Source organism: Melozone crissalis, unplaced genomic scaffold (genome assembly GCF_028551555.1).
Source record: "Melozone crissalis strain CALT ecotype California unplaced genomic scaffold, PUWL_Pcris_2 ptg000005l_1, whole genome shotgun sequence".
NCBI lineage: Eukaryota > Metazoa > Chordata > Aves > Passeriformes > Passerellidae > Melozone > Melozone crissalis.
Window position 1 is genome coordinate 27,900,292 of NW_026535783.1, and position 24,527 is coordinate 27,924,818.

General features: G+C 40.6%; 3 protein-coding genes across 7 annotated transcripts in view; 2 read left to right on the forward strand and 1 right to left on the reverse strand.

Moving 5' to 3' along the window:
* SHB (SH2 domain containing adaptor protein B) overlaps nt 1-24,527 on the forward strand; it is a 333,076-nt gene that overhangs the window by 259,760 nt on the left and 48,789 nt on the right. The gene's annotated exons all lie outside the window — the stretch shown is intronic.
* On the forward strand, nt 168-16,063 carry CLTA (clathrin light chain A). Of its 3 annotated transcripts, XM_054283702.1 has the most exons (7): nt 168-439; nt 6,877-6,914; nt 8,777-8,894; nt 10,223-10,334; nt 11,747-11,800; nt 12,975-13,010; nt 14,053-14,512. In XM_054283702.1, exons 1-7 carry the CDS (start codon nt 229-231, stop codon nt 14,219-14,221), a joined length of 738 nt encoding a protein of 245 aa, XP_054139677.1. In that variant the 5' UTR covers nt 168-228; the 3' UTR covers nt 14,222-14,512. The 3 variants fall into 3 exon arrangements, with proteins under 3 accessions (XP_054139677.1, XP_054139686.1, XP_054139694.1); XM_054283711.1 differs by lacking the exon at nt 12,975-13,010; XM_054283719.1 differs by lacking the exons at nt 11,747-11,800; nt 12,975-13,010 and having other exon boundaries at nt 14,053-16,063.
* Nucleotides 18,057-24,527, reverse strand: part of GNE (glucosamine (UDP-N-acetyl)-2-epimerase/N-acetylmannosamine kinase) — a 34,937-nt gene continuing 28,466 nt past the window's right edge. For all 3 annotated transcript variants that reach the window (XM_054283609.1, XM_054283618.1, XM_054283628.1), the window contains exons 9-12: nt 22,966-23,187; nt 21,917-22,099; nt 21,205-21,321; nt 18,057-20,406 (exon numbers count right to left, since the gene is read on the reverse strand). In XM_054283609.1, the coding sequence (XP_054139584.1) occupies nt 20,171-20,406; nt 21,205-21,321; nt 21,917-22,099; nt 22,966-23,187 (758 nt within the window). In that variant the 3' untranslated portion in view covers nt 18,057-20,170. The remainder of the gene's footprint in view (nt 20,407-21,204; nt 21,322-21,916; nt 22,100-22,965; nt 23,188-24,527) is intronic.

Sequence of the window (24,527 nt, forward strand, 5' to 3'; positions counted from 1 at the left end):
ACCCGGCTCTCCGGGCACCGGGGCCGCGCTCCGCCCCACCCGCCCACTCGCTGCTCTCTGGGCACTGATTGGCTCGCGTTTCGGAGGCCCCGCCACGGCCGCTCGCTGATTGGGCGGAGCCGGCAGTGCTCGCCGCTCATTGGCGCAGGCGGGGCGGCCCTGCCCTTTCCGCGCTGCTGCCCGGCGTAGGCGCGGTGCGGAGCCGCAGCTGCTTGCCCGCCTTCACCCATGGCCGACATGGAGCTCTTCGGTGCCCAGCAGACGCAGCCGCCGACCGCCGGGAACGGGATGCCCGACGGTGGCGAGGAGGATCCCGCTGCCGCTTTCCTGGCGCAGCAGGAGAACGAGATCGCGGGCATCGAGAACGACGAGGGCTACGGCATCCTGGCGAACGGCGAGGTGCCCGAGGCGCTGCAGGGTCCCGAGGGCCTCGGCGCGGGTACGCCCTGCGGGGGCCGCGGGTGGGGCGGGGGCTGAGGGGTCCCGGGTCCCCTCGTCCCTCGGGGCGGCGCGGCCGGGCGGGGACGGCGCCGGCGGGACGCTCGCTGTGCCCCGAGCGGGGCCCGCTGCCCGGGGGTGGGCCGGCCCGTGCTGGGTGCGCTGCGCCGCAAGGTGAGCTATCTCCGTGCTCCCCGGTTATAGTTTGTATCCCCTGAAGATGCCAAAGGCATGCCTGTGTCCTAATGCGAACGGTGCTGATCTCGTTTAATCAAGGAGCCTGTCTGAAGGAAGGCTTCTGAAAGCTGAATAAATCCGCCACTTGAATTTCTGTCTTCAGCGGGGGTGGTCTTAGTCTTAAAGCATAAGAGGAGTTAAGCTAATGTTTAATTTTACTAAACCTTTAGCCTTTGTTCCTTGGTAACCTTTGTACTGAATGTAGCAAGCCCGACACTGCAGAACCCGCGTTTGGAGAAGGGTGGAAACTGAGTGTTGAGAAGTATGGATTATAGTCGAATGCTGGCTAAAGCAGCCCAGAATAAACACTTCTCCTTTTGAAAGGTTTTAACCGAAGCCGGAGTGGAAAGGGGTTGATGTTGCAACACTCTCAGAAGACTTTGCTTCTACTTATCACCAGGGCCAAATATATACTGGGGACATACTTGCTCTCATGTGACTTCCCTTTGTCACTGCAGTAGGATGCCACTCTCCTTCAGACTGAGTTGAATAACTGCTCCCCAGTTCATTGTTGGAACATCTTCAGAATTAAGTCTTCATTTTGCAACCTGATATCAGAAATTACTGACATATCTTATGTATGAGGGGGAAGGTTTGTAGTATCTCAGTCAATAAAGCTCGTCTAGATAAACTGGGTAATGGAGACCTTCCAGTGCTTATTTGGAGGTAGCGCTGCTCTTAGCGTCAGCTCACTCATAAGTTCCAAAACATATGGATTACATACTCCTGAAAAAAAAGGTATTTACTGGGGACTGTTCCAGTACAAGAACTTGAGGATAATTGTTATCAGAACACCATCCTGTTTTGGTACCATACATAATTTGACTTCCGTATTCTATGTATAGTGCAGAAACAGACACAATGGTCACTTCCCTTCTTACTTTCAGAAGTCTTAGACAAACATCATGCTTTACATGGGCTTTATGTTCCAAACAGACTCTGGAACATTAAAGTGGCTGTTTGAAAACTAATTTAGTTGAAAAAAAAATCTATCATTGACCTTGCCCACAATATACTAGAACAAGTAGAAGAGTATGTTCTCTACATACATGTAATGATGACTATTGCAAAGTGTTTCCTTTTCAAAAAGTTGATTTGTTTAATGCTTCTAGATTAGTTTCTTATTTAGAAGTAGTTCTTAAACTGCCTTTTAAGCACTTTTTCTGAAGTCATGTAAGTTGACTTGTCATGAAGTGCAAAAGGGTTATTGGAGAACTTTAGGAATAAGTTAATAAAATAATAAATATGATAATATGATCCAAGGATCTGGGAACCCTATGCAGGAACTGTGTGTTATCTTGCTTCCTTTTATGCCTTGGGATTGCATTTATGCTCTGGCCTGTTAAATAGGCATGGTAGACGATGCTTGTGGGCTTGTGGTGGCCCTGTTTTTTAACAGAACATTGATCTCTGTTGACTGTCAGAGCCTGTACTTGCTTGCTCCATGTTAAAAAGAACAGACTTCAGCCATGCAAAATGTACTGGTTCAGGCATGGTGACAAATGATCTAATGACTTCTGTTGCCATTTGTGTTAGACATTTCTTATCATCTGATCAGTATCTTAATAAATATGAGACAGTTGTAGTCTCTGGCATATTAGCTCATTAAACCCTTCTGTAATTGAATAGGTGAATGCAAATTTCTTCTTGAAACAATGCAAGTTCTTATGTAAATCCTTAAGCATAATGACCAGGGATTTGTGGATTTACTTTTTTTAACCGTAACCTTTCTTGAACTCCTTATTTACAGGTCTCTTGGATAAGTTCTTTATAAACACTGGGCCAAAACTAATAACTTGGGCAGCTCTCAACTGAAGTTTGAAGATCTTAACTTCAGATACAGTCACAAGCAGTCATCAGCTTCTTGAAATACACTTTTTAAGAATCATAGTTTCTCATCAACAAACAGTCTTTCAGTTTCAGTCTCTTTAAATAGTTAGACAAATACATGGACAGAACTGAGCTTCATGAATTGTAAATATCATTCTTGGGAATTCTGTTAGTTGTCGTAATGTTGGATACTGGGTGAGTATGGTGGGGATGGCGGAATGCTGCCAGGCTTGTGCGTCTCACAGCATTATTTCATGTTGCCATGATCAGGGTTGGAATACTGATCCAGGCCTGATCCAGTAGGCTATTCATTATGTAAATAGCTATGCCATTCAAGCTGCCTGAGCATGCAAAAACCTAATCTTATTTCCCTTGGAAGGTGAAGCATAATCCCTGCTCCAGAAAGCAGAGAGTACTGTATAAATCAAGTAATACGATGCTGTTGCTTAGGTATGGGTAACATGATATCTTATGACATTTATTTTTCAGTGATGAATCAATGTCCATGTATTTGCAGTGAGAATCTGACAATAGTATGTCTTGAGGTTGTATTGGTTCACTTCCTATGTTCTCTAAGCAAGAGAGAGAGAGAGTTCAAGGGGAAATGTGTGGTTTCTAGATCCTGTATGCCAATACAAATCATCCTGGCAGTTTGCCAAGTAGCTTCTTATGGGGAATTTCATTCAAAGACAAGCAGTTATAGGTGTTGAAAATCACGCAAATACACAATTTTAACGTAGGCTGACTAGTCTCATTGCTTTTACATTTTCACGCCTGTAAGTTTTATGTGAACTTGACCAAATTATTTTTCTCTATCTTCGAAAGATGTTCATGAGCCTCTAGCAATTAAGAAAATTAATTGTGTCTGGTGGTTTCTCTAGGTACTTCATTTAATAGCCTTTCAGGAGCTGAGTATCAATTTGCTTCAAAATTGCTTAGGAAAGAATTGATTCCTGTCTCTGTAGTTAGCACCACAAACAGCAAGAGTTCTTTTCTGACTATTGATTCTTTCTTAATTGTTTGAACAGCCATTGATCTGGGTTTTGCTGTGCAATCAGCGTCTGAGGCTTCACAGCCCCATAAGACAGCACTGACAAGGGTATGAGAAAAGGAGTGGTATCTGTCTAGCTTGTGTTAGTAATGCTGCATTATTATGAAGTCAGGACAGAAAAATCTTGTTTTGTTTTGTTTTGTTTTCAAGAGAATACTAGTGGAAATGTACAGAAGGTGGAAATTACAGAAGCTGTTAGATTGGAAGATTACAGAAGCTGTTATGGCACAGTGTTATTGCAGATGTGTTTTAATTCTAGCCTACTGATTATATTGAAAATGAGGGAACTCATGGGTTTTAATAGGACAACGGATTAAACTAAAACACTGGAAAGAAGCACTCTTCCTGAGCTGCTTGCCTTTGTTTTGCACACAGGCATGAGGATGAGTTATAGCTAGAAAAATTATTTCTTCTCCAGGTTCTTTCATAACTGTGTAAACAAAAGGTTTGTGAAAGATCCTTCTTTCTTATCATGTTATGGGTTAGAAGTAGGTAAAATTAAAGCATGACTGTGCCTAAAAGAAAAAAGGATGGTAAACTAGGCCTTGAGTGGTGAAGTTACTTAACCTTATGTCAGAATATATTAAACTTTATGTTCTTCTGTTCTTTAACTAAAGCTGCTAACCTATTGAAAGTAGCAGCACTTAGGGTACTTATTGTTTAAAAGAGATGCTGCAGGTAACTCCTAAAAAATACTTCTATTTTAAAAGAGAGTAAGAAAAATGTTTCAGTATACTGCAAAGCCCTGCCTCTGACTTTAGGGTAACAGTCCACTTTTGCATTGAGAATAAGACTTTAGAGAGGCTGGTGAACAAGGCTAAGCTAGCTTCCTTTCAGGCCAAGTGATCCTGAGTGGTAATAATTATGGTAGCAGCCTTCAGAATAGTTAATCATCATTGTGATAAATCTCTGAGGCCATATATTGACTTCTAGGATGTAAGTGACAAAATGCTTTTTGTATTTATCTTCAAACTCCCCAGTCTTTTCTTTTGTAAGCTGTAGTAAATGTGGAGGGCATTAATACTAGCTTTCTATTTCTGGCAAGCTTGGGTGTTGTATCTCCTGGGAATGCAAGGCAGCTGATATGACTTATCCTCTCCATGCTCTTCCAGACTCTAAAAGGTTTCTGTGTTGCTGTATGAATGTTCATTATTACCATATGGTCAGCATGTGTTGCAGAACCGTAGATGTTTATATGTTTATATGTGTTCATTGCAACAGTGCCCTTAAAAATAAAAGTTTATCTGAAGTTCAAAAGCAAACAACAAGGAGTATGGATCATTGGTAACTGAGATGGTTCTAAACATGTGATTTTAACTTCAGGAGATGCAATACTATGATAGAATTGGGTGGACTCTGAAGCCAGTAGAGGAGTCTCGTTGTTCATGGCTGCTGAAAATGTTATGATGGCACTAGCAGTATTTCGGCTTTTTCTGTGAGAAGCTTATGAAATTGCATGTTTCTGTGAACAGAAAAATCTGATACACAACTAGCATTGGTTACTGATATGAAGGCTGGCAGACAGACAGTTTTTCTGTACTTTATACTTAATTATACAAGCATGAAGACTGGAGAGCTGAAATGAAGGAATGTTTGACTATTGGTCTTGTTGCAGTTAGCACACTTGTATTGGCATATGACAGTGTGCTGGTACATTTCTGTTTCCTCTTCTGCTTGCGATTAGCTCAGTCAGCATGCTGACTCTGCAGCTTAATTGCAAGTTCTAGGGAGCTCAGAACAGATGGGAAATTTGTTCTAATACTGCTAACGCTTCTAACCTGGATGCCCTCTGGAAACACTTAGTTCAGTTTCTGTTAGTGGCTGTTTCTGTGCAGAACAAAAATGGCCCTTAGACAAACCTATGTGTTTCATCTCAGGTACAGCCTTAAACAATGATGTTGTTCCTTCTACCTGCCAGCCTGAGTTGTGAAGACCGTAATGAATGTTTTTTGGTGTGACAAGAAAAACATATTTTCAATGTTCTTGAAAACATCCTCAAAATTTATGAGCCCTCTAGCCCAGCTGGTGACTGTAGTCTTTTTAAAGGCCTCCTGTACCTTCCAGAGGAGTAGGAGTCCAACAAAGCAGCAACCATCTCTCAGTCATGGGAGTCTAGTTATAAAATATATTTTCTCATAACTGAAAAGCTATTTTTTCTTAATTTGAGTCTTCCCCTGCAAAAGTTAGTAACTGTTTTCTTGGGGACTAGTATTCTCCAACTTAACTGCCATTCTTGAACTGATGAATTTACAGTCCTCTACATAACACAGTTAATGATTGCTCTTCAGTTCACTGATAAAGGAGTATGAAGAACTTCCTGTGTGCCACTCACTTGAATTATGAAACTGGTGGGAAACTAGCTGCAAACAAGAGGACACAGCAGCCTAACTTGCTTAGTTTTAGGTCAATCAGCTATCTGTTTTTAAGACAGTGGTGCAAAATAATGTGATTTTTCTGCTTACTTTTTGGTATAGTCACTTCTTTCACTGAGGGGTGTATTATGGTGGACACACTTTTGTGTGATAGGTTTATCCATGGTGATATGAGTAGCATGAGTACGTGGTATGGCACGCTGACAGATGTTATGTAGCCCTGCTCCAGAGAGGTGCCCTGCTGAGACTTAGGAGTTTCTGAAAATCTTGGTGTGTTTTGTATAGTCCATAGATTTAAATAGTTTCAAAAACTTAAAGGTTTGACTCACACCTGGTATTTGTTCCCGACGGCTGTGTTGCCACTGTCACTTCAGAGATAATGCTGCAACTGAAGTAGGAGTTACCAAGCATGTCATCACAGATGGTAGCAGAAAGGTGACTTTGCTAGGAATGTTAGCTTTATCTCTGAGCTAATTAGGAGATAACAACAGTAAGATAAGAATTACCAATTGTTGGCTACAGCATTGTTAATCTTCCAGGTAGACACTAAAAAACTGGTAGTCATCCTTCTTAACTTAAGAACAGTTGTGTAGTAGTCAGCTTCTAAGAGAGGGAGGATGAGGACAAAGTGGGAGTAGCTTTAGAACACAGTCTGTAGCAGATTCTCAGCAGTATCAGCTCTGCTTTTTGTGTTGTTAAAAGCAGGATCTCATGATGAAGAAATTACCTTGTATTTCTGGTTCTGCAGAACAGTGGCTCACTTGGTTTTTCATGCCTGTCCAGAAAAGTGCAGGGAGAAGGAAGTGTCCCTGCAGGGTATCAAGTAACATTCCCTTTCACAACTCCCACATTACCTTCTTTAGTAAAGCTTTCCATACAAGTTACAGAAATCAGTTAATCTGGCTATTCTATCTTTCTCAAATGACTAAACAAGTCACCTCTTTGCAGATGCCGTTGATGGAGTGATTAACGGGGATGTCTATAAGGTAAGATAGAAGTATTCTATACTTAGAATGTGCTGTTCTACTCTGAGAACTTTACCTTAATATAGACTAATACTTCCTATTTCTTGTCTTTAAAGTAAATTTGTCTCGTATCTGAGGAGGGTTTTCTGTACTGGTAGCTCATCTCACGGAGTTGTCAGCCTTCTTAATTATGCCCATCCTCTGAACTTAAAGGCCATATAAAGCAGCAGTTCATTTTGAAATGTGCCTTAACAGTACGTAAGCACTGTAAAGCAGACTGTTAGGCTCTGCGATATGACTTTACATTGACTTGCACTGGCTGCTAAGCTGAAAGTGTGCTCTGATTACCTAGTTTAAAGTAGAGTTTTCAGATTTGCTTGCTCTTTAAAGATAATTCATGCATCCTGGTTGTCTTATCAAAATAGTCTTACAAGGAATGGACTGAAAACATACATTTCTTAGTGACATGAAGATGCATGAAATTAAGCTTCTGGCTAAAAAGCTCAGCCACAGTATGAAAGCACGTTAGACAGCTATGATGACAAAAGAAGGAGATACCTGCTTTATTGGTGTCAGGGAGGAAGGAGGCACGCTAAGGCTATCACTTTGTTGTAACTGAATTTCACGGCATGGTCATTGCCTGGTGTCACAGTTGACTCGTTAGCGTGGTTAAATGAGTGCCTGGGAAAGAAGCAATGTGAGCAATGTACTTCTCCTTAGAGTTTTAAGTGAATGCTGAGCTTTGTGGAGACACAAACAACTTTCACTGCTGCTGACATTCTTATATCCTCAGCATTACTGTGAGATTGATGGGACAACCTGTATTTCACAGGCACTTTGCTCTTCCTTGTACAAGAGAAGGCAGATTTCCCTTTTTAGGTACCTTGATTTTGTGTTTGAAATTCTAAGAGATCAGTTGCTTTGGCTGACAGAGCTTCCTCTTAATCAGAAAGAAGAGACTGAATGGGCTATACATAACATAGGTTTTAGCTACCTCTAACTAGCTAGCCCTGCAGCTGCCCAGTTTATTTTGCTTTGGATGAAATGTGAAGCCTGGTGGTGTTGCACCAGCCTAGTGTCTTCTCTTTGCAATATTCCTTCATTGAGGGCTACAGGGAGTCCAAAGAGGGGCAAGCCAAATCTATGGTCAGCTGCAGTCAACCTGGTACTCTTACGAGTGGTATTCCTTAACTCTGCTAGGGGTAGGATGAAGCAATAAAAGTCGTTAAACTTAGAGTATCTTCTGTAGCAAATACCACAATATTCATTAGCTTTGTAAATCTGGTGTATTAATGTTAGCCCTACTCATTTGAGTCTTTGAGATGTTACATTGTGAAAAGGATGCTAGTACTCTCACTGTTCTGATGATTAAATATTAAAATGCCTCTTGGGTTATAAGCTGCATACAGCAATCCAAATTCTGTAATGTGATATGCAAATGTCTCTTGAAGTAGACAAATAAGCTGCAAAGAATGTTTTGTACTTCTGTGCACAAAACCATGAAGAAAATTATTTTGCAGAAAATATTTAAGGTGAGATGAACTCAGAGAGTATATGGCCTACTACTGTGTAGTGAGGTGCTAGGCATTGTCTTCTGCATTCTGCAGGCTTAGTGCTCTGGCACTAAGTGTCTGTGGCACTTGTATTTCCAGTTGTGTTGAATTTTTGTTTGATCCCTGATTTCTGGAGGAAGCCCTGTTTTAATTTCCTTTGATCATGCTGTAATTTGTAGCAAGATGTTTTTAATGGTGGAAATGTGTTATAACATCAAATGAATGTGTTATTGGCTGAGTTCAAATAGAGTATAATTTTATATAGCTGGCAGGCAGTTATCTGAAATCACTTGTTCTACACAAATGATTTTGCTATTCCTTTCCTCCAAGGAGAGTAATGGTCCCACAGACTGCTATGCTGCCATCTCCCAAGTAGATCGACTGCAGTCAGAACCAGAAAGTATTCGTAAGTGGAGAGAGGAGCAAAAGGAGCGTCTGGAGCAACTTGGTAAGCATGGTATTTGTTGAGTAACCTAATGTCAGCTCCTCTCGGGCTGAGAGAGGTGGGGGTGTTCTACCTGGAGAAGAGAAGGCTCTGGGGTCACCTGAGAGCAGCCCTCCAGTACCTACAGAAGAAGTGGAGGGGGAATTTTTACAAGAGAGCATTGTGTAGTTTACAAGGAGGAATGGCTTTAAACAGAAAGAGGGTAGATTTGGATTACTCATTAGGAAAAAATTCTTTGTGGTGAGGCACTGGCACAGGCTGCCCAGAGAAGCTGTGAATGCCCCATCCTAGGCTGAATGGGGGTTTTGAGCAGTCTGGTCTAATGAAAGGTGTCTCTGCCCACAGCAGAGGAGGTGGAGCTAGATGATCTTAAAGGCCTCTTCCAACTCAAGCCATTCTATGATTCTTAAGCAATAGAATTCTGAACCATGGCAGTGCTTCTTCAGAGTCTTAACATGCTTCCTGGATGAGTCTTCTGGTAAGCAGACTTAAGACTGGTGTGGAAGTCAGCAAGCAAGTGGCTCTCTGAACCTTTACTTAGAGATGAGCTGACAGAAAATGAAAAGCTTTTTTAAGCTTTGATGATAATAAATACTACAGACATTAGTAGTTTATTTCAAAGGATAAAGATTAATCATTTTGTAATTGCTGAGGCCATCTGTTGTCACATGGATCTTAATCTAATAACTAAATTAAGAAAATAATGGATTATTAATTAAACTAAATACAGCTATCAAATGCAGTGGTACCTACCCATGGACAATGTCTAAGAGACTACAAACTGGTGTGCTTCCCACTTACATGGTGGAGGAGCCTTTGCTTGAAATTGTTTGGACAGAACCTTCTGTAAGATGTAATTCTGGATAAAGCTGACAGTTTCACTCCTGTTTTGTATTAGTTACAGCAGGTGAGGTTGTCCTGAAGTGTAGGCTGTGTGTAAAAGTATGTGGAATGCCAGGTTCCTTCACTTTGTCTAAGCATAGAGGTTTTACTAAGCTTTGTTCTAGCACTGGCATAGCAAGGTGACTGTTTCTGGTTTGAGCAGTTTGCGGTTTGCAGATTGACTGAATCCGAGCTACTCTGCAAAGTGCCTATCCTAAACTGAAGTGGACTGTCCCAGTTATGCAGCACAGGAGTTCTGTTCAGCTAATCCTTTCAATGTTTATAGTATTTAGAATTCTCCTAGGACTAAATCAGGAAATCTCCTAACCCTTACCTGAGTTGGTGAAGCAACTGTCTGCACTAGAGGGCACCCTGAACCATAAGTTGAAATGTTTGCAAGATGCATTTGAATACAAAGGTGACTGACAAAGCAATTCTTAAATCTTCAGATGCAAACTCACGAAAGCAGGAAGCAGAATGGAAAGAGAAAGCAATAAAAGAGTTGGAAGAGTGGTATGCAAGGCAAGATGAAAAGCTTGAGAAAACAAAAGCCAGTAACAGGTAAAGTTTTTCCAGTCATCGGGAGAGTTATGGTTCTAGTTATGAAAATAATTAGGAAGGGATGTGAGAATACTTCTTCTATGTCCTAAGGGCAATAGTCCTTCAGATCATTAAAGTAAACACTCCTACGACCTACCTTTTTAAGTTTTCTTAGATAATCTAGATTAAATATCCAGGAAGCATTAAGATGATGATCAAGTATTACTGAAGATTCCTTCGGACATGAAGCTTGAACATGGCCAGAAAATATTTTACTCTGCCCACTTGCCATGCTCCCAGCTGTACAGGCCTTCAATGTCTGTAGTTACCTACCCTGAGACTAGCAATCTTACTTGCTTACTTTAGAACATATGGAAGTGGCATTCTAGTTAATCTTTGCTACAGATAATTTCATAAAATATCTTAAAATCTTTTGCTGCTCTTTTTGGAAGCAGTTCAGAAATTACATTACTCGGTTCTACTAGTGAAAAACTGAATGCTGATTGTGTCTGTAGTGGTTTGAATTGTCTAATTATGGGTCCTGTGGTAGAAAGTGATGACTTGATTGCTGGAATAGTAAGCTCTTACACTTTCTTAGAAGTTCCCTGTGGAATTTTGACTTCAAGGTACATGACGGTAAAAGTGATAGAACTGACTTAATGCCTCTTAAATCTCTACTTCATTCTATGCAGGTAATCATCAAGAGTGCTTTATATTTTGGGAACTCAGAGGGTTCAAACTGCTGTTCAAAACTGCTGTTTTGTTCATTTTGTTGTATTTTGTTAGTTTATTTCTTTGAAATACTGCTTTTCTTATCAAAATAGCCATCAGGTTTGTCTTTATTAAATGAAGTCCTAGGTAGACTACTCTCCTTTCTAAAGGAAGAAAGGAGGCCTACACTGCCTTCAGAATTATGGATTTGCCACTTCCATAACATTCACTGAGGAATTCACTACCTTTTCGTTGAGTGAAGAAAGGGAAACAGGATTAATACTCTCCTAGGTGGTGGCCAGAGTTCGTGATACCCTCATGGCTTTATTATGGCCTGTGTTTGAGTGCAAGATACAGTGTCTGGAGCAGGGCACATTAAACAGGTGTTGTACAGAACTGTTTGGCATTCTCATCACTGTGGTGAGATCTTTTGCCTGCTGGTAGTTTCTGTCCTCTGGGAGTAGTCTTAATGCTAACATTGGGGCTCTAGTCCTCAACTAGCTGATCTAAACTTCTAGGATGTGGAAGAATTTCTGTGTTGCCCCTCTGACCAATGGCTTAATTGATCCATTCCATGTGGTAACTGCTTTCCTGTTACAGTAAGTCTAGGTGATGCAAGGTTGATATGCTTGTTAAAACTGCCTCCAGCTGTGTTCCGTACTTTCATCTTTATCTCTTTTCTCCTGCCTGCTTGCCTGCCTGTTGGACTACTTGCTACCTAGGGTGGCAGATGAAGCTTTCTACAAACAACCCTTCGCTGACGTGATTGGTTATGTGTATGTTGCTTAACTACTAATTCTGCTTGCTAGTCAACACGATAATAAGCAGGATCAAAAATAGTGCTGAGTGTCTGAAGCTGCCTTCTGAATATTTACTTTTTGGACCACTTCTGGTCTGCAGTATTAAGTGCAGTTCTCCTGTATGCAGTGCACAAATCCTAGCACTTTCAGATTAAGTCATGTAGTGTACATAGCCCTGGAATTATGGTAATGACTGCAGTACTCTTTAGACCTAAGGGTTTACAGTTGTTTCCAGGCCAGTGAACATTGCTTAGCAAGATGCTTTGCTGGGGATGTGGGTTAGTGCCTGCAGTTTCACATGGGTGCTGTATTTAGTCCCTCCACAGAGAAGCAGTGTTTAATTCTGTAATAGGCAGTGACCACCTGCTTTGCCTACATATCAGAAAAATATTCAAGCAATGCTTGCACATAAATGTTCAGAAGGAAGCCAGGGAAGGTAGAGGGGAATTGCCTGACACGAATGAGGGCAGAAAATGTGCGTGCATGTAGAAATAGGAGGCTGTTAGAGAACAGATAGATAATACAAGAAGGTGGCATTGAGAAATCAGTGTAAACTGCTGGGAAGACATTTAGGAGTAGTGTAGATGTTTTGCCAGCCTAATAGGTCAGTGAAAATAGAGCTGTGACTTTCAAGCCCCAGTGAATATGCTAGTTTCTGAGGGGTAGAAGGATTGCAATGTTCATTGGCTTGTTCATGTATTTTAATTTCTTCCCTTAATTTGTAGACTTGAATTGAAAGATGGACATGTCACAGATTCTAAGGTGACACCTTTAGAAGGTGTATTGGTGAGCCGTGTTCTGGCTTTGAGTGCATTAATATTGAAGATTTGGTGTGAAATTCACAGCTAACTGTAGGTGGATGTAAACCAAGACTTGTGAAATGATGGATTTACAGGTGGTGTTTAACTTTTTTGAAATTTCCTGGAGTTGATTTTGTTGGATTTTTACAATAAAACCATTATTGTTATATGTCCAGTGCAAATGTGCAGTGTGAGTGCTGCATAATAAAACTGGCTGCCTGTTTCCTGAATGTAGGCTAAGCTACTAGTGCATGTTCAGCCAGCTAATCATCTGCATTAAACTCATTCTCATTTTCTATATCTGACTTAAACTTTCTCTCCTTGTTTCTTTTCTTCTCTTCACCTTTAAGCACAAACATAAATCATCCTTGCTACAGCCTAGAACAGTTAAGTAAAAAAATCTTCACTGCCCTTTAAAAGTGTCATGTCACATAAAGTAGCAGTGTTGTAGTGATCCTTGTCTTCAGTGGTGTCTGTAACCGTATCATCCTTGTGAATAGTGCTGAATCCTCATGGGAGAGTCATTTTCACTGCTTTCTCTGTACTGCTTGTTGGAGTAGATGGATTTGGTTTGATCTCTGGATGCTTACTGCTTCTGCACTCAGGCAGCTACCAGGGCCCCACATCATGTAAACTAGATGCTGGAGTGCTATCCCTGCATTGAAGCAATGCTATTGGCAGCATAGAAAAGCCAAAATAATACAGCTGGGAAGCCACTGGCACTATCCAGTACATAATGTACAAAGCCTTAGAGTCTCCTTAGGGTGAGAGCAGAGGAAATCCGTTTGTTCTGTGAGGTGACCTCAAACAAGTCATCTCCTCTGCCAAGATACGCTGTAGTTTATTGCATTCACAAGCATGGGATTCCTGACTTAAATTCCTTATGATTCATGCTGCTTCACTACAGCATTGGGAATCATCAGCAGATAGTTTTATGATGGCCTGTAGGCCTTGGGGCTGATTTAAATCCTCAGACATAATTTGTTTAAGACATGCTTGCAGGCAGTTGTAAATTTCCAGTTGGCAAATGTCCAGTATAAGCCATCAAGCAGCAGAGGCTTAACTATTCAAGACATGGGCATTTCTCCATAAATAAAATGCCTACAAAAGAAGTACCTTACTTCCTGGAACCTTGTGTGGTCACTCCTTAGGCAAAGACTCAATAAGTATTCTTAAAACCAAACACCTGTATTCCAACATTTTACACAATCCTCTGCGATCCTCTGCACTGCTTGTGCATAGCATACTACTGCAGTCTACTTTCATCTCCAGGATTGGGGCAGTGGGAGCTTACGTGGCCATAATGTCCACAAGCAGCTGTCAGGTCACATTTCTTATGAAACATGCTGAAAGAAACTGCATCCTCTAAGAGGGAAGGAGTGCCTTACATGCTGGGCATTAACACAAGGTGCATTGCATTGCTTTTAGGGCAGCTGAAGAAGCCTTTGTGAATGATGCGGAAGATTTTCCTGGCACTGAGTGGGAACGTGTGGCTCAGCTCTGTGACTTTAATCCCAAGTCTAGTAAGCAGGCAAAAGATGTGTCCCGCATGCGTTCAGTCCTCATCTCACTCAAGCAGGCTCCACTGGTTCGCTGAAGCAAAGCTCGATGGAGACACTACAAATGCAATATCTTAACCTTACCCAGAGAAGCTATGTTTGCAGTAATTTGATTAATTGTTTCAATGTGTATTTTTGGACCACATCATGATGTATCTAGAGCTGATCATCATTTGATTGCATGTTCTTCCTGATGTTTCCTTTCTGTGTCTGAAATGGGAGAACCTCCAAAACTGTAGTCTCTGTGCTGTTGTGCACCGAGGTGTCACTTCCTACATTACTGATATTAAAGATCTTTTAAACAGCAAAATGTGTTGACTTTGGATGAATTGAGAAGGTCTCCTGCTTCTTTTTGACAGAGTGTGTTTGAATTAAGTGTGAGTAAACATTTCTCTTGATTGCTGGTGATTTCACCTTGCTGGTGAATGTCCAGCCAGCAGTGCAAGGCTGTCCTCCTTGTTTCTTTAATCTTTCTTAAAGCTCTTGAGAGCTTTAGTTTAAAAATTTCTCCACTATCCAATTTGTCACACTAGACAGCAGCTCAAGAAAACTAAAACAGCAGGCTTGTTAAGGGGCTTATCTTGCTTCCAGTGGGACTGAGGACACTGCCTACTGCAGGTAAGTAGTTGTGTATAATTTTCTGCTGTCACTCTGGCTGTCTGAGGCTCAACACAAAGGAGAGGGCACTGCAGTTAAGGCCTTTGGTATTCTACTGCTTATTGTGTTCCGCGAGGTTTTCAATGCAGTCTTCATATGCAAAGATCTGTGGTGCAGAGGCTGTTTGGATGTTTTTGAACTGCGTGCTTGTCCTCACTGACCTTTGCAGACACTTCCTCCCACTAGGGTGGTGCACTGGAGAGTTGGAGAGTAAGAGGAGGGAAGACTTCCTCTTACTGCTGCTCATCTCTAGGTTGGAGCTCTGTCTGCCGAGGTGGTTGAATCAGAAACAAAGCAATCTAGAAAATCTGTGTTCTGCTTCCTTTGCTCACCGAGCAGTCACAGGGGCTGTATTCTAGCCTTGCTCTGTTAAGCCTTACCTTAGCTGTCTGTCTTCTAAAACTAATCTGTTCAATCTCCTATGTTATTCCACCATGTTTATCAAAGACACAGTATTTTAACTACTGTGTAGTGTAATTGCTTTAATACCTTTTATGTACAAGCTGGAAGGTTAGTCCAGGTAGTTTGAAAAGAGTTGCAGATACAGATTATGGTGGACCAAAGCTCAAAATGTTACTGCACAGCAGCTGGGTCCCTTTGGTGGGTAAGGTAGTCAATAAATGGTTTCCAGTTGGGCTGCAGTAGTTAAGCTGTACCTTACTGTTGTCTGTAATGGCTGGACCTACTCTCATGTTTGCAAGTGTATTCACACACTACTGATGGGTGGTGATGAGAATGATTGTAGACTACAAGTCAGAAAGCTTGATTCCATGGAAGATTAGGGCAGGAAAGTATCTTCTGAACTGCACAAGGGCATGGCAGGTGAGTCCCAACAGGACTGAAGCACAGAGCAAGTCCATAGAACACTGATAATCATTCCTAGCCTTGCCTAGTTACGTATTCACCTTGACTGAAAATTTCCTTTTTGCTGCACACTCAAAAGCTCTGAAAACAAAGATGTTCAAAATGACCTGATAATAAAGAAAAGTCCACTACATTAAATACAGAGTCTTTAAAGTGTTAATATGAATTAAAGAGAATTTGAAAGATCAACAGGTTAGAGGGGTTCCTGCACACTGAATGAATGATGGTATGTATTGACCAGTACATTTTCCTATCTTACAGAATATTTTATCTGGCTATGAGTGTGGCTTAGAGCTGCAATCCAAGAAAATGGGCAAAGACTCGAATTCAAGCCCAAAGCAGTATTACAGAAGTTAAAGCAGTATTCCATATGCCGTGTTTGCAGATTTTTGACGTATTTCATCCTGCTGGAACACTTAAAATGCAGCTCTGTGGGTTCTTAGTGATTACTTCCACTAACTCTGGTGCAGAGATTACCTCTTTTGCCTTAATTTTACATTCAAGTATGCTAGCTCACTGTCTCCTTTTGTGCTGTCACAAAATCATAGACTGGCTGTGGTTGGAAGGGACCTCTAAGGTCATGTGGTTCAGCTCCTCAAGCAGAACCACGTTGAGCCTGTTGCCCATGACCATATCCAGACAGCTTCTGATGATCTGCAAGAAGTGAAATTCCACTTCCTCTCTGGGCAACCTCTGCCAGTGCTTGGATACCTGTACAGTAAAGAGGTGTTTCTGAGGTTCAGATGGAGCCTCCTGTGTTTCAGTCTGTGCCCAGTGTCTCCTGTCACGGCACAAATGAAGGGAACCCATCTTTGCACTCTCGCTTCAGGTATTTATATACATTGGTAAGATTACACTGGCTTCCCCTAAGCCTTCTTGTTTCCAGGTTGAGCAGTTCCAGCTATCAGCCCTTCCTCACAGGAGAAATGCTGTAGTTGCTTTATAATCTTTGTGGCTCTTTGTGAGCTCTCTCTGGTGTGCTTATGTCTCTCGTATACTGGGGAGCTCAGAACCAAACACAGCACTCCTGGAGTCAGGACATTTTCTGTGCCTGACAGCAAAAGAATTCTCAGGTTTATTTGGGGAAAAGCAACTCCCTTGTCTGTGTTTCTAAACATTGACTTGTTTTTTTTCAGAGGTCAGTCAGTATCTGTCACTTTGTTTTGTAACTTCATGTGACACTATTGTGCTACACCTCTGGCCTCCTGTGCATGCTCAATCCTGTTTACTGGCTTTAACTTCCCACTGTTGCTGCTTATCTCCATAGCATTAGTCAGTGGAATCTGGAAAAAAACTTGGGACGCTTCCTATCCTGCAGATAAAATCCCAGCTGCATGCATGTGAAGATCTCATGTAGTACTGGGAGAGAAGCTGTGGACTCTTGCTGAATACGTCCTGGTATAGAACTTGCTTTGTTTAGCTTCTGATCAGGTGGCAGCCAGCAGCCAGGCAGTCTGAAATTACAATGAGCATTTGTAAAGAAGGGGGATGGAGAGGTCATGGGTTCATTGGAAAGCAGGGAGCCTGGAAACAACAGCACTATGCATTCATCCTCTTAGCTTGTGGAACACAGTTAAGTTTTAAGCAGCCATAAAAAATCATGGTGCAGCTTATCTTTTTTCCTGCTGTTTTTTTGGGTTTTTTTCTGAGCAGCCAGTTAAGAGGCAAACACAGATTACTGGCTTGTATATCAGAATGGACAACATGGGTGTCTACAGTCATTGCCAAGAGGATTCCCCCAGCAGTACCTGTCATGCAGGCAAGCAAGTTCCTTTGCAGAACTGTGTGCTGTCTCACTAGTTCTAATCCAAATATAATTATCTGGAATGGTCCAAGGAGTGTACAGCCCAGGTGTCATATACTTACTACCGCCTGTGGTATCTCCATGGCATTTGAAATCGACACAGTCATCAGATTTCACTGAATCCAAGTGTAAAATCTGTCTGCACCTTACTCTGTGTTGTGTTTTTTTAATACAAAATTACCATTGCCTCCATTGATAATACGTACGAGTTTTTGACAATTTTGTTACAGTTAAATGGAGGAAGGACAGTGCTTTAAGACCACCAGAAAATGAATGAATTTGTTATTTCCAAGTGTCTGGGTGGCATATCAAAGATTCAAAATACTGAGTAACTAAACTTGATGGTATGGGTTATTCTAAAGGACACTGGGCCAGCATCAAGTAAGCACATTGCTGCAGATATTCTGTGAACATCTGATGTTTGCTCCTTCTGGGGCTGGATACAACAGGGGGCTAATATCCATAAAACCTCTGGTCCACATTCAAGTATCTGAAGTTCAAAAGATGTTTCTGAACAGAGAAAGAAGTAGAGACAAACAAAACCACTATTACACTATTAAACATGATTTTTTATTCTTTCTGATTTAATAAACTGCTTCTACATATGCAGCAAGTTCTTGGCCAATTGACAGAAAAAAAAGCATTTTCAAAAGCATTTCAAGAACCGTTTTCTTAATATGACATTAAATGTGTAAAACTTTTCAACTGTGTTTTAGTCTGTTGTGTTTTTTCTGTGCCTGCACCCTCCCTTTAGCTGCTAGGAAAAAACATTTTGAGTCTGAGATACAAGAAATACAGAGCTTCAGAGGGTCTGGAAAGCAAAAGCCTGGTCCCACTTTTAGCCAGGCATTCCAGCCAGGCGTTCCTTGTCATAGTAGAGGATGGAAAGATCAAATGACAGGCCTCCTCACTGTTAGAACCTCAGTACTCCTGATTTGACCTACTGCCACTGCAGAGAAATGCTAGTTTCTCCTTGACCTGCTCATAGAGCTGATGCTGTGGCATTGAAGGTAATTCCATTACCTTCAATACTCATCGAGTGAACCAAGACTTGTAGGAAAAGCAACTAAATCTCCTTGGTTACATAAAGCCTAGTATAACTTGGCAGAGTGAAGAACCAGTTGTTTGCCAGTGGTATAGAGGCTGCAGGATTCTTCCTGGAGACATCAGGAGGGAGATCTGGTGGTATTCCTGAAATCTGCTCTGAAGATGTGTTACCAATAAGCATTCCTTGTGGAAGAGAGGGTGAAGTAAAGACAATCTCTATAGATGATATCCCAGAATTAGCAAATTAACTAGGAGCTATTCAGTCCAAGTTGATTGTATAGGACAGGGCAATGGTTGCAGAAGATTGTTTCATTTTGATTGGAGAAGTTCAAGTGTGAAAACAGCCCCTGTACTAACACACTACTGGACTCTTGAGAATATCAGTGGTTGAGTTAGATGTCAAAATAGGTCATTAAATTCAGGACAGGATATATCGTCTTATGACTGTTCCTCCAGAGCTATCTTTCTGGATTAGCTGATAAGATGGGTTGGTTTTTCAATTCCTCCAGCATCTTGAAAGAATGCTAAAAAAGCAACTGGATAAAGACAGCACTGTATATCAAGGACTCTAAATTAAAGAAATACAAACCAGCTTACTTAGGCAAGCCTTTACTGGTAATTGACATACTTTTCTCCTAGGCCTCTGAATGCTCTGAAGGCAAGGATAAGGGTCAGATTTGACTCTCCATCCTGAAAGCTGATGGTGAAAGCAGGACAAGAACAGTGCACCTTCAGCCACCTGAATGGCTGAGAGGATGCACTGTGTCACTCTGTAGTGAAAGGTTCTTTATGATCAGCTGTGCCACGTGGCTGAATTTCAGCTAACTGGCTACCAAAGAATAAGCAGCCCCCCTCTCTTAAAGTAGTAGATTAAGTCTCTTGAAAGGTCCTTCAAGATTAAAATTCAAACAATTTACTACTGGCCATAGCCAGAAGACAAAGATGCTCACTGCTCTCTTATGAGTTTGTTTGGACTCCTCTGCAGGCTGTAAGCTCACTAAACTGTAGTTTTTTTCCTTCATATGCAAAGCTTCTAAAATGGGACTCTGGCGTTCAGAGATGATCTAATAAATAAACCTGGTTGCGTCTACCAAGTCCTTCATGAAAAGGAATTTCTTCTAGGTGTAACCTTTTTTTATTGTAGAGGCCCGTGTTTCCACCCACTTAAATTATTACCTGCTACTGGTGATTACATCATATTTACTTTGTGGGTGGAATCCTAGAAACTGAAAAGCTGGTAAGCGTCTCATTTCACATAAGTGGGAAATGAGATATGGATCCCCAACAGTTATAATAATTTTATACACCATACACATTATCCCCATACAGCAAGAGATGCTCATAAATAATTCAGCCACACTCAAAAGTAATGTATAGGCTTAACAACAGAGGTGCTTAAAAAACCAGAATTGCACATTACTTCCAAGTCAGCTGAAATTTAGGAAAAATGTAAAAAGATAATACCTCAATTAGGAAATGCTGAAGTAGTCACTAACTACTCAGAACACTACTTGGATTCATTAGCTGCTCTCATCAAAGAAAAATTTGGGGCAAAATATTCCCTCCACCCATTAAGAATTTGAATAGTCCAATTCTCTAATTCTTATGTAATTCTTTAGTATATTCTACGTGTGGTATAATCCAGTACCAGGCTAGCAGCTCCAAGAAGAGCAGGATCTGCTAGATTTGAGACCACCACATCCACTGTTTTAACAGAGGACAGTGCCTGTCGATTTATCACATCTTTGACAGCATTAACATAGTGGTTAGCTAGAACCCCAGAAAGGATCACAAGAGACGGGTTCACCGTGTGCAGAATGTTCACAACGCCAAGGCCCAGTGCTGTCCCAGCTGAAAGATGAAGTAAAAAGAAATTAAGTAGAATACTCAGAGCACTTCTGGCATCAGTAACTGAAACAGTTCTGTTAGCAGCAAGTAACACTGGAAAGTCAGTTAAGTGTTTTGTTCCACAGAATTTTATGTTATCACGTAATACGTGTCTGCTATTAAATTTTCTTTTGAAAGTCAAAAAAGAAAAGGCAATTTTTTTTTTGCACAATAATGCATTATTCAATGTTATGGATGTGAAAAGACAAAACAAGGCATTAAGCATGCTTGTAAACAAGGAGGAAATAGGAAAGCATCGCTCTACCACCTCAGTGTTAACCACTGTGTACGAGGAAGGACTATGCTTAAAACTACTAAATGCATAAAATCCACCATGTAAAGCAGCACATAACATAAATTGCCTTTGCTACCTCTGACAGCCATTCACTTGTTTACAATGAAATGTCCCAGAATTTTCCATTATAAATTATAATTATAAATATACAATAATTATAAATTATAATTATAAATAATATATATATGATAAATAAATATAAATTATAATTATAAATAATTATTAAAAACTTCTTTTTTAAAGCAGAGCCTTTTAATTTTTTTTTTTTTACTGGAACAGATACTTTTAACACTTCTGCTGACATTTTCTCCAACATTTATATTTAAAATCTCATTACGATTAGTAATTTCTATATTGAGAGGGCCTCAACATGTACAGGCTGCTTGTAGTGTTACAGTGAACTACCATTTCTGTATCCCCTAAAATACAATCATGGAAGTGTTTCACCCTCTGGGCTACGTTCTCACCTGTTCTGAGAATGCTCTCTGCTTTTGTATTCCCAAGTTTAGCTGCTTGAATAAGGTGTGCAGCACTAACAATCTCCTCCTCCTTCATTGACATTCCTTCTACTAAAAGCAGATCATCTGAAAAGGAGAGAAAGCCAAGAGCAAAACATGATAATGTGGCAAGTCAGAGGGTGAAAAAAAAGAAAAATTAAAATCTTTCCATCTCCTTTACTTTACTTGTATACTGAATCCTGAACAATCTGTTCAACTCTGAGTTTAGCTGAAGTAATCATATCCATATTATTCGGGACACTACTTGCAGAAGCAGGGAATCAAACTCAAACAGTTATAGAGTGTGGTAATTCACTAGTCTTGTTGGACCCAAAAATAAATAAAATATAAATATTCTCATATTATTTAAGACTTAGAAGCTTTTGCTGAAAGACAATCACTGTGAAACCAAATGTCACAGAATGCCTGTCAGACTAGTTTTCATCAAGCTTAAAAAGAAAAGACCAGCTCTACTGTGTGCTTCTGCAAGTTCTGACACCAGTGGTTCCGAATGTTCCTTGCTACTGAAAATGATCTGTATTATGTATGCTGCCTGTGTACCTATTCTTGTCTCCTCCTAGAAAAAGAAGGCAGATTAATTTTTTCTTAATACCTTCTTTTAAAATTTCTTCCTATACTGCAGTTTAGTAACAGTGTTTTCAAACCCAGAGTAAATAGATACCATCATGCAGTTTCTTAGCTTCTCTCTGTAACGCTATTCCTGAGGCATATGCTTCTATACATCCTTGGCTGCCACACAGGCACTCTGGTCCATCTAAGGATACCACAATGTGCCCAAGCTCAGCAGCACAGAAAGAACTGCCATGGATCAATTCGTGCTGATGAACGATTCCACCTCCAATTCCTGCAAAGATATTAAGATTTCTTTTGTTTAAAAAAAAGACAAACAGCCCCTGCTCCCCAACAGTTTTTAAAGACTACAAGACACTGATATTTCCTTATCCTGATGTAGACAAGATTAAATAATTTGCTTCAGTGATTTGACACTCTTAATACACAAGCTTATAGCTCCCTCCTATTCATATATGTATCAAAATGGTATATAATGTTTGTATTTTTTTAAACCTATAGATAGTACTGAAATATGACAGATCTTTTAAGCTTGTGAATCATACTCTTTATGCAGAAAACTATCCAAGTGGCCTTAAAATTTTGCACTTCAGAAGAGAAGTTCTAGTGGTGTATTTAGACCGTTAAACCTGTGTGTTAAATGGCCAGGACAGATAAATGTGCAGGCCTCTGCTGCCCCTGCCAAAACTGGGTGTAGATTCATCAGCTAGTTCTTACTGCCACTAAAGGACTATATACCTAACAACTGAGAAAAGTTACCCCACATTTGCATTTGGGATTTAAGCATACTTTCTTATATTCAGTTGCTTATCTTCCAGATACATATTCTGCATTTCTAAAGTTGAAAGAGGATTAATCTATAGAGCTGAAAAATGCCAAATTATTCCAGTTGAAGTTGCTCAGATTTTCCTTACTTGCCTGTGTAGCAGTACCAGAACTTCTCTGATCAAAAAGTCTATAAACTATGGAAGTGGTTTTATTTGCCAGAATAAATTAAAAAGCACCCTAAACCAAACAAACAGTATAGCAAAATAATTTTTGGTTTTCCAGGCACAGTGGTAATGTTTATGTCTATAGAACACCTGAGCCTCTAAGTGATGGTGCTGGACTTTGGGTGTCATTGAACTACAACATACCCACCTGTACCAGTAATCAGTGTTACAAAATTTTCTATTCCTTTTCCATGACCAAATTTCCTCTCTGCTAGAGCAGCACAGTTTCCATCATTGTCCACCCAGACTGGCAGGTGCAAAGCATCAGATATAGGAGTTCTGAGATCCACAGAGCTCCACTCCTGAATGAGTTTTGTAGAGTGAAGCACAACTCCTTCTCGAGGGTTTACCCGTCCACCTGTGGAAATACCTAAGTCCCAGAAATACAGGAGAGAAAAATGAAAACTAAGTCTGTGTAACAGACTTTAAGTAAAAACCTATTTTTCTTTCTCTAATGACAAGATTTTTCCCCCTAATATTAGGCTTTGAAGCAGAGTATCAAAGTAAAAATTTTTGAAATATTACTGGCAGTTCAACTTTTGACATGTACACATCACAAAATCATTGAATGGTTCGGATTGAAAGGGACTGCTGGAGATCATCTAGTCCAACCTCTCTGCTAGAGCAGGTTCACCTACAGCAAGTGGCACAGGATTCTGTCCGTGTGGGTTTTGAGTATCTCCAGAGAAGACGACTCCACAACCTCTCCAGGCAGTGTGTTTCAGTGCTCAGTCACCCTCAAAGTAAAGAAGACAATTCATAGAATGCCACACCTCTAATCACAATGCACCAAGTATCTTTAGACTGACTAGATGGGTAGTGGTTGTTAGTCAGAGAGTTAATGTTCCTACTTCAGGCAAGATTGCAGCAAATCACTTAACAGCTGCCTTTCTTGTTAGTGGGTACAAAAGACATAACAGAAAAAAATAAATTATTCAAATCCTGGAACTCTATTAGTGTCCAGAAGTTTGCTATTACTCTCAAGAGTCAGAATGACTAAAATAATTACTAGACCTAGGGTATTGATTTTGCCTTAAAAACACACTGTTTTTTGAAAGATCAAAACTGTGTTCAGAGATTTGTCTGCTGAACAAAGTAGGCCAGTAACCAGCTCTATTGGCCAGCCCAGTTTTTCCTAACTCTGGAGAGGCTTCCAGAGTTGGTGGGAGTCTCTCAGGACCCCTGAAAAGCAGGTGTCTATACTGGAGGTATGTAGCTCTAGACAATTAAGTTTGAACATTTTCTTGTACAGAGCTTATATGACTGCCTCACATACGAAGATGGCTCCAGGGTTAATGCTGTAATGGAAAGCAGCCATAAAAGCTCCAAAACAAGCAGCTGAATTGAACATTAAAGGTGTAAAAAAGATCAGATTTGAAGGGCTAACATTTCTCCTTACAGCTTTGTGTACTTAACACTGTTTTTGAAGTTCAAGTTAACTTTTCTTTGTAGTGTGTGATTCAGGTAAGTTTTCATCTGGAACAAACTACTTTTCTTTAGGAACGTTTCTCAGCTAAAATGAATATTCTATGTCCTTCTGAAAAATCCAGAACACATTAAACAACATCTTCATAAATAACTAATATTTAAGGACAAATCTCCTAGTCACCACCAAACTGAAGAAGTCCTGATACAAGCACAGTTTAATACAGAACTGTACTGCAAGCGAACAAGTCAGCAGAAGGGCTGCTTTTGTCTCTGTTAGCTACA

What these genes read in the sequence shown, in the direction of transcription:
- CLTA (XM_054283702.1), top strand. Translation starts at nt 229, where the DNA reads ATGGCCGACATGGAGCTCTTCGGTGCCCAGCAGACGCAGCCGCCGACC. An exon ending in TTAACGGGGATGTCTATAAG is followed by an intron (nt 6,915 to 8,776) that starts GTAAGATAGAAG and finishes CTTTCCTCCAAG; the next exon opens with GAGAGTAATGGTCCCACAGA. An exon ending in AAAACAAAAGCCAGTAACAG is followed by an intron (nt 10,335 to 11,746) that starts GTAAAGTTTTTC and finishes CTTGCTACCTAG; the next exon opens with GGTGGCAGATGAAGCTTTCT.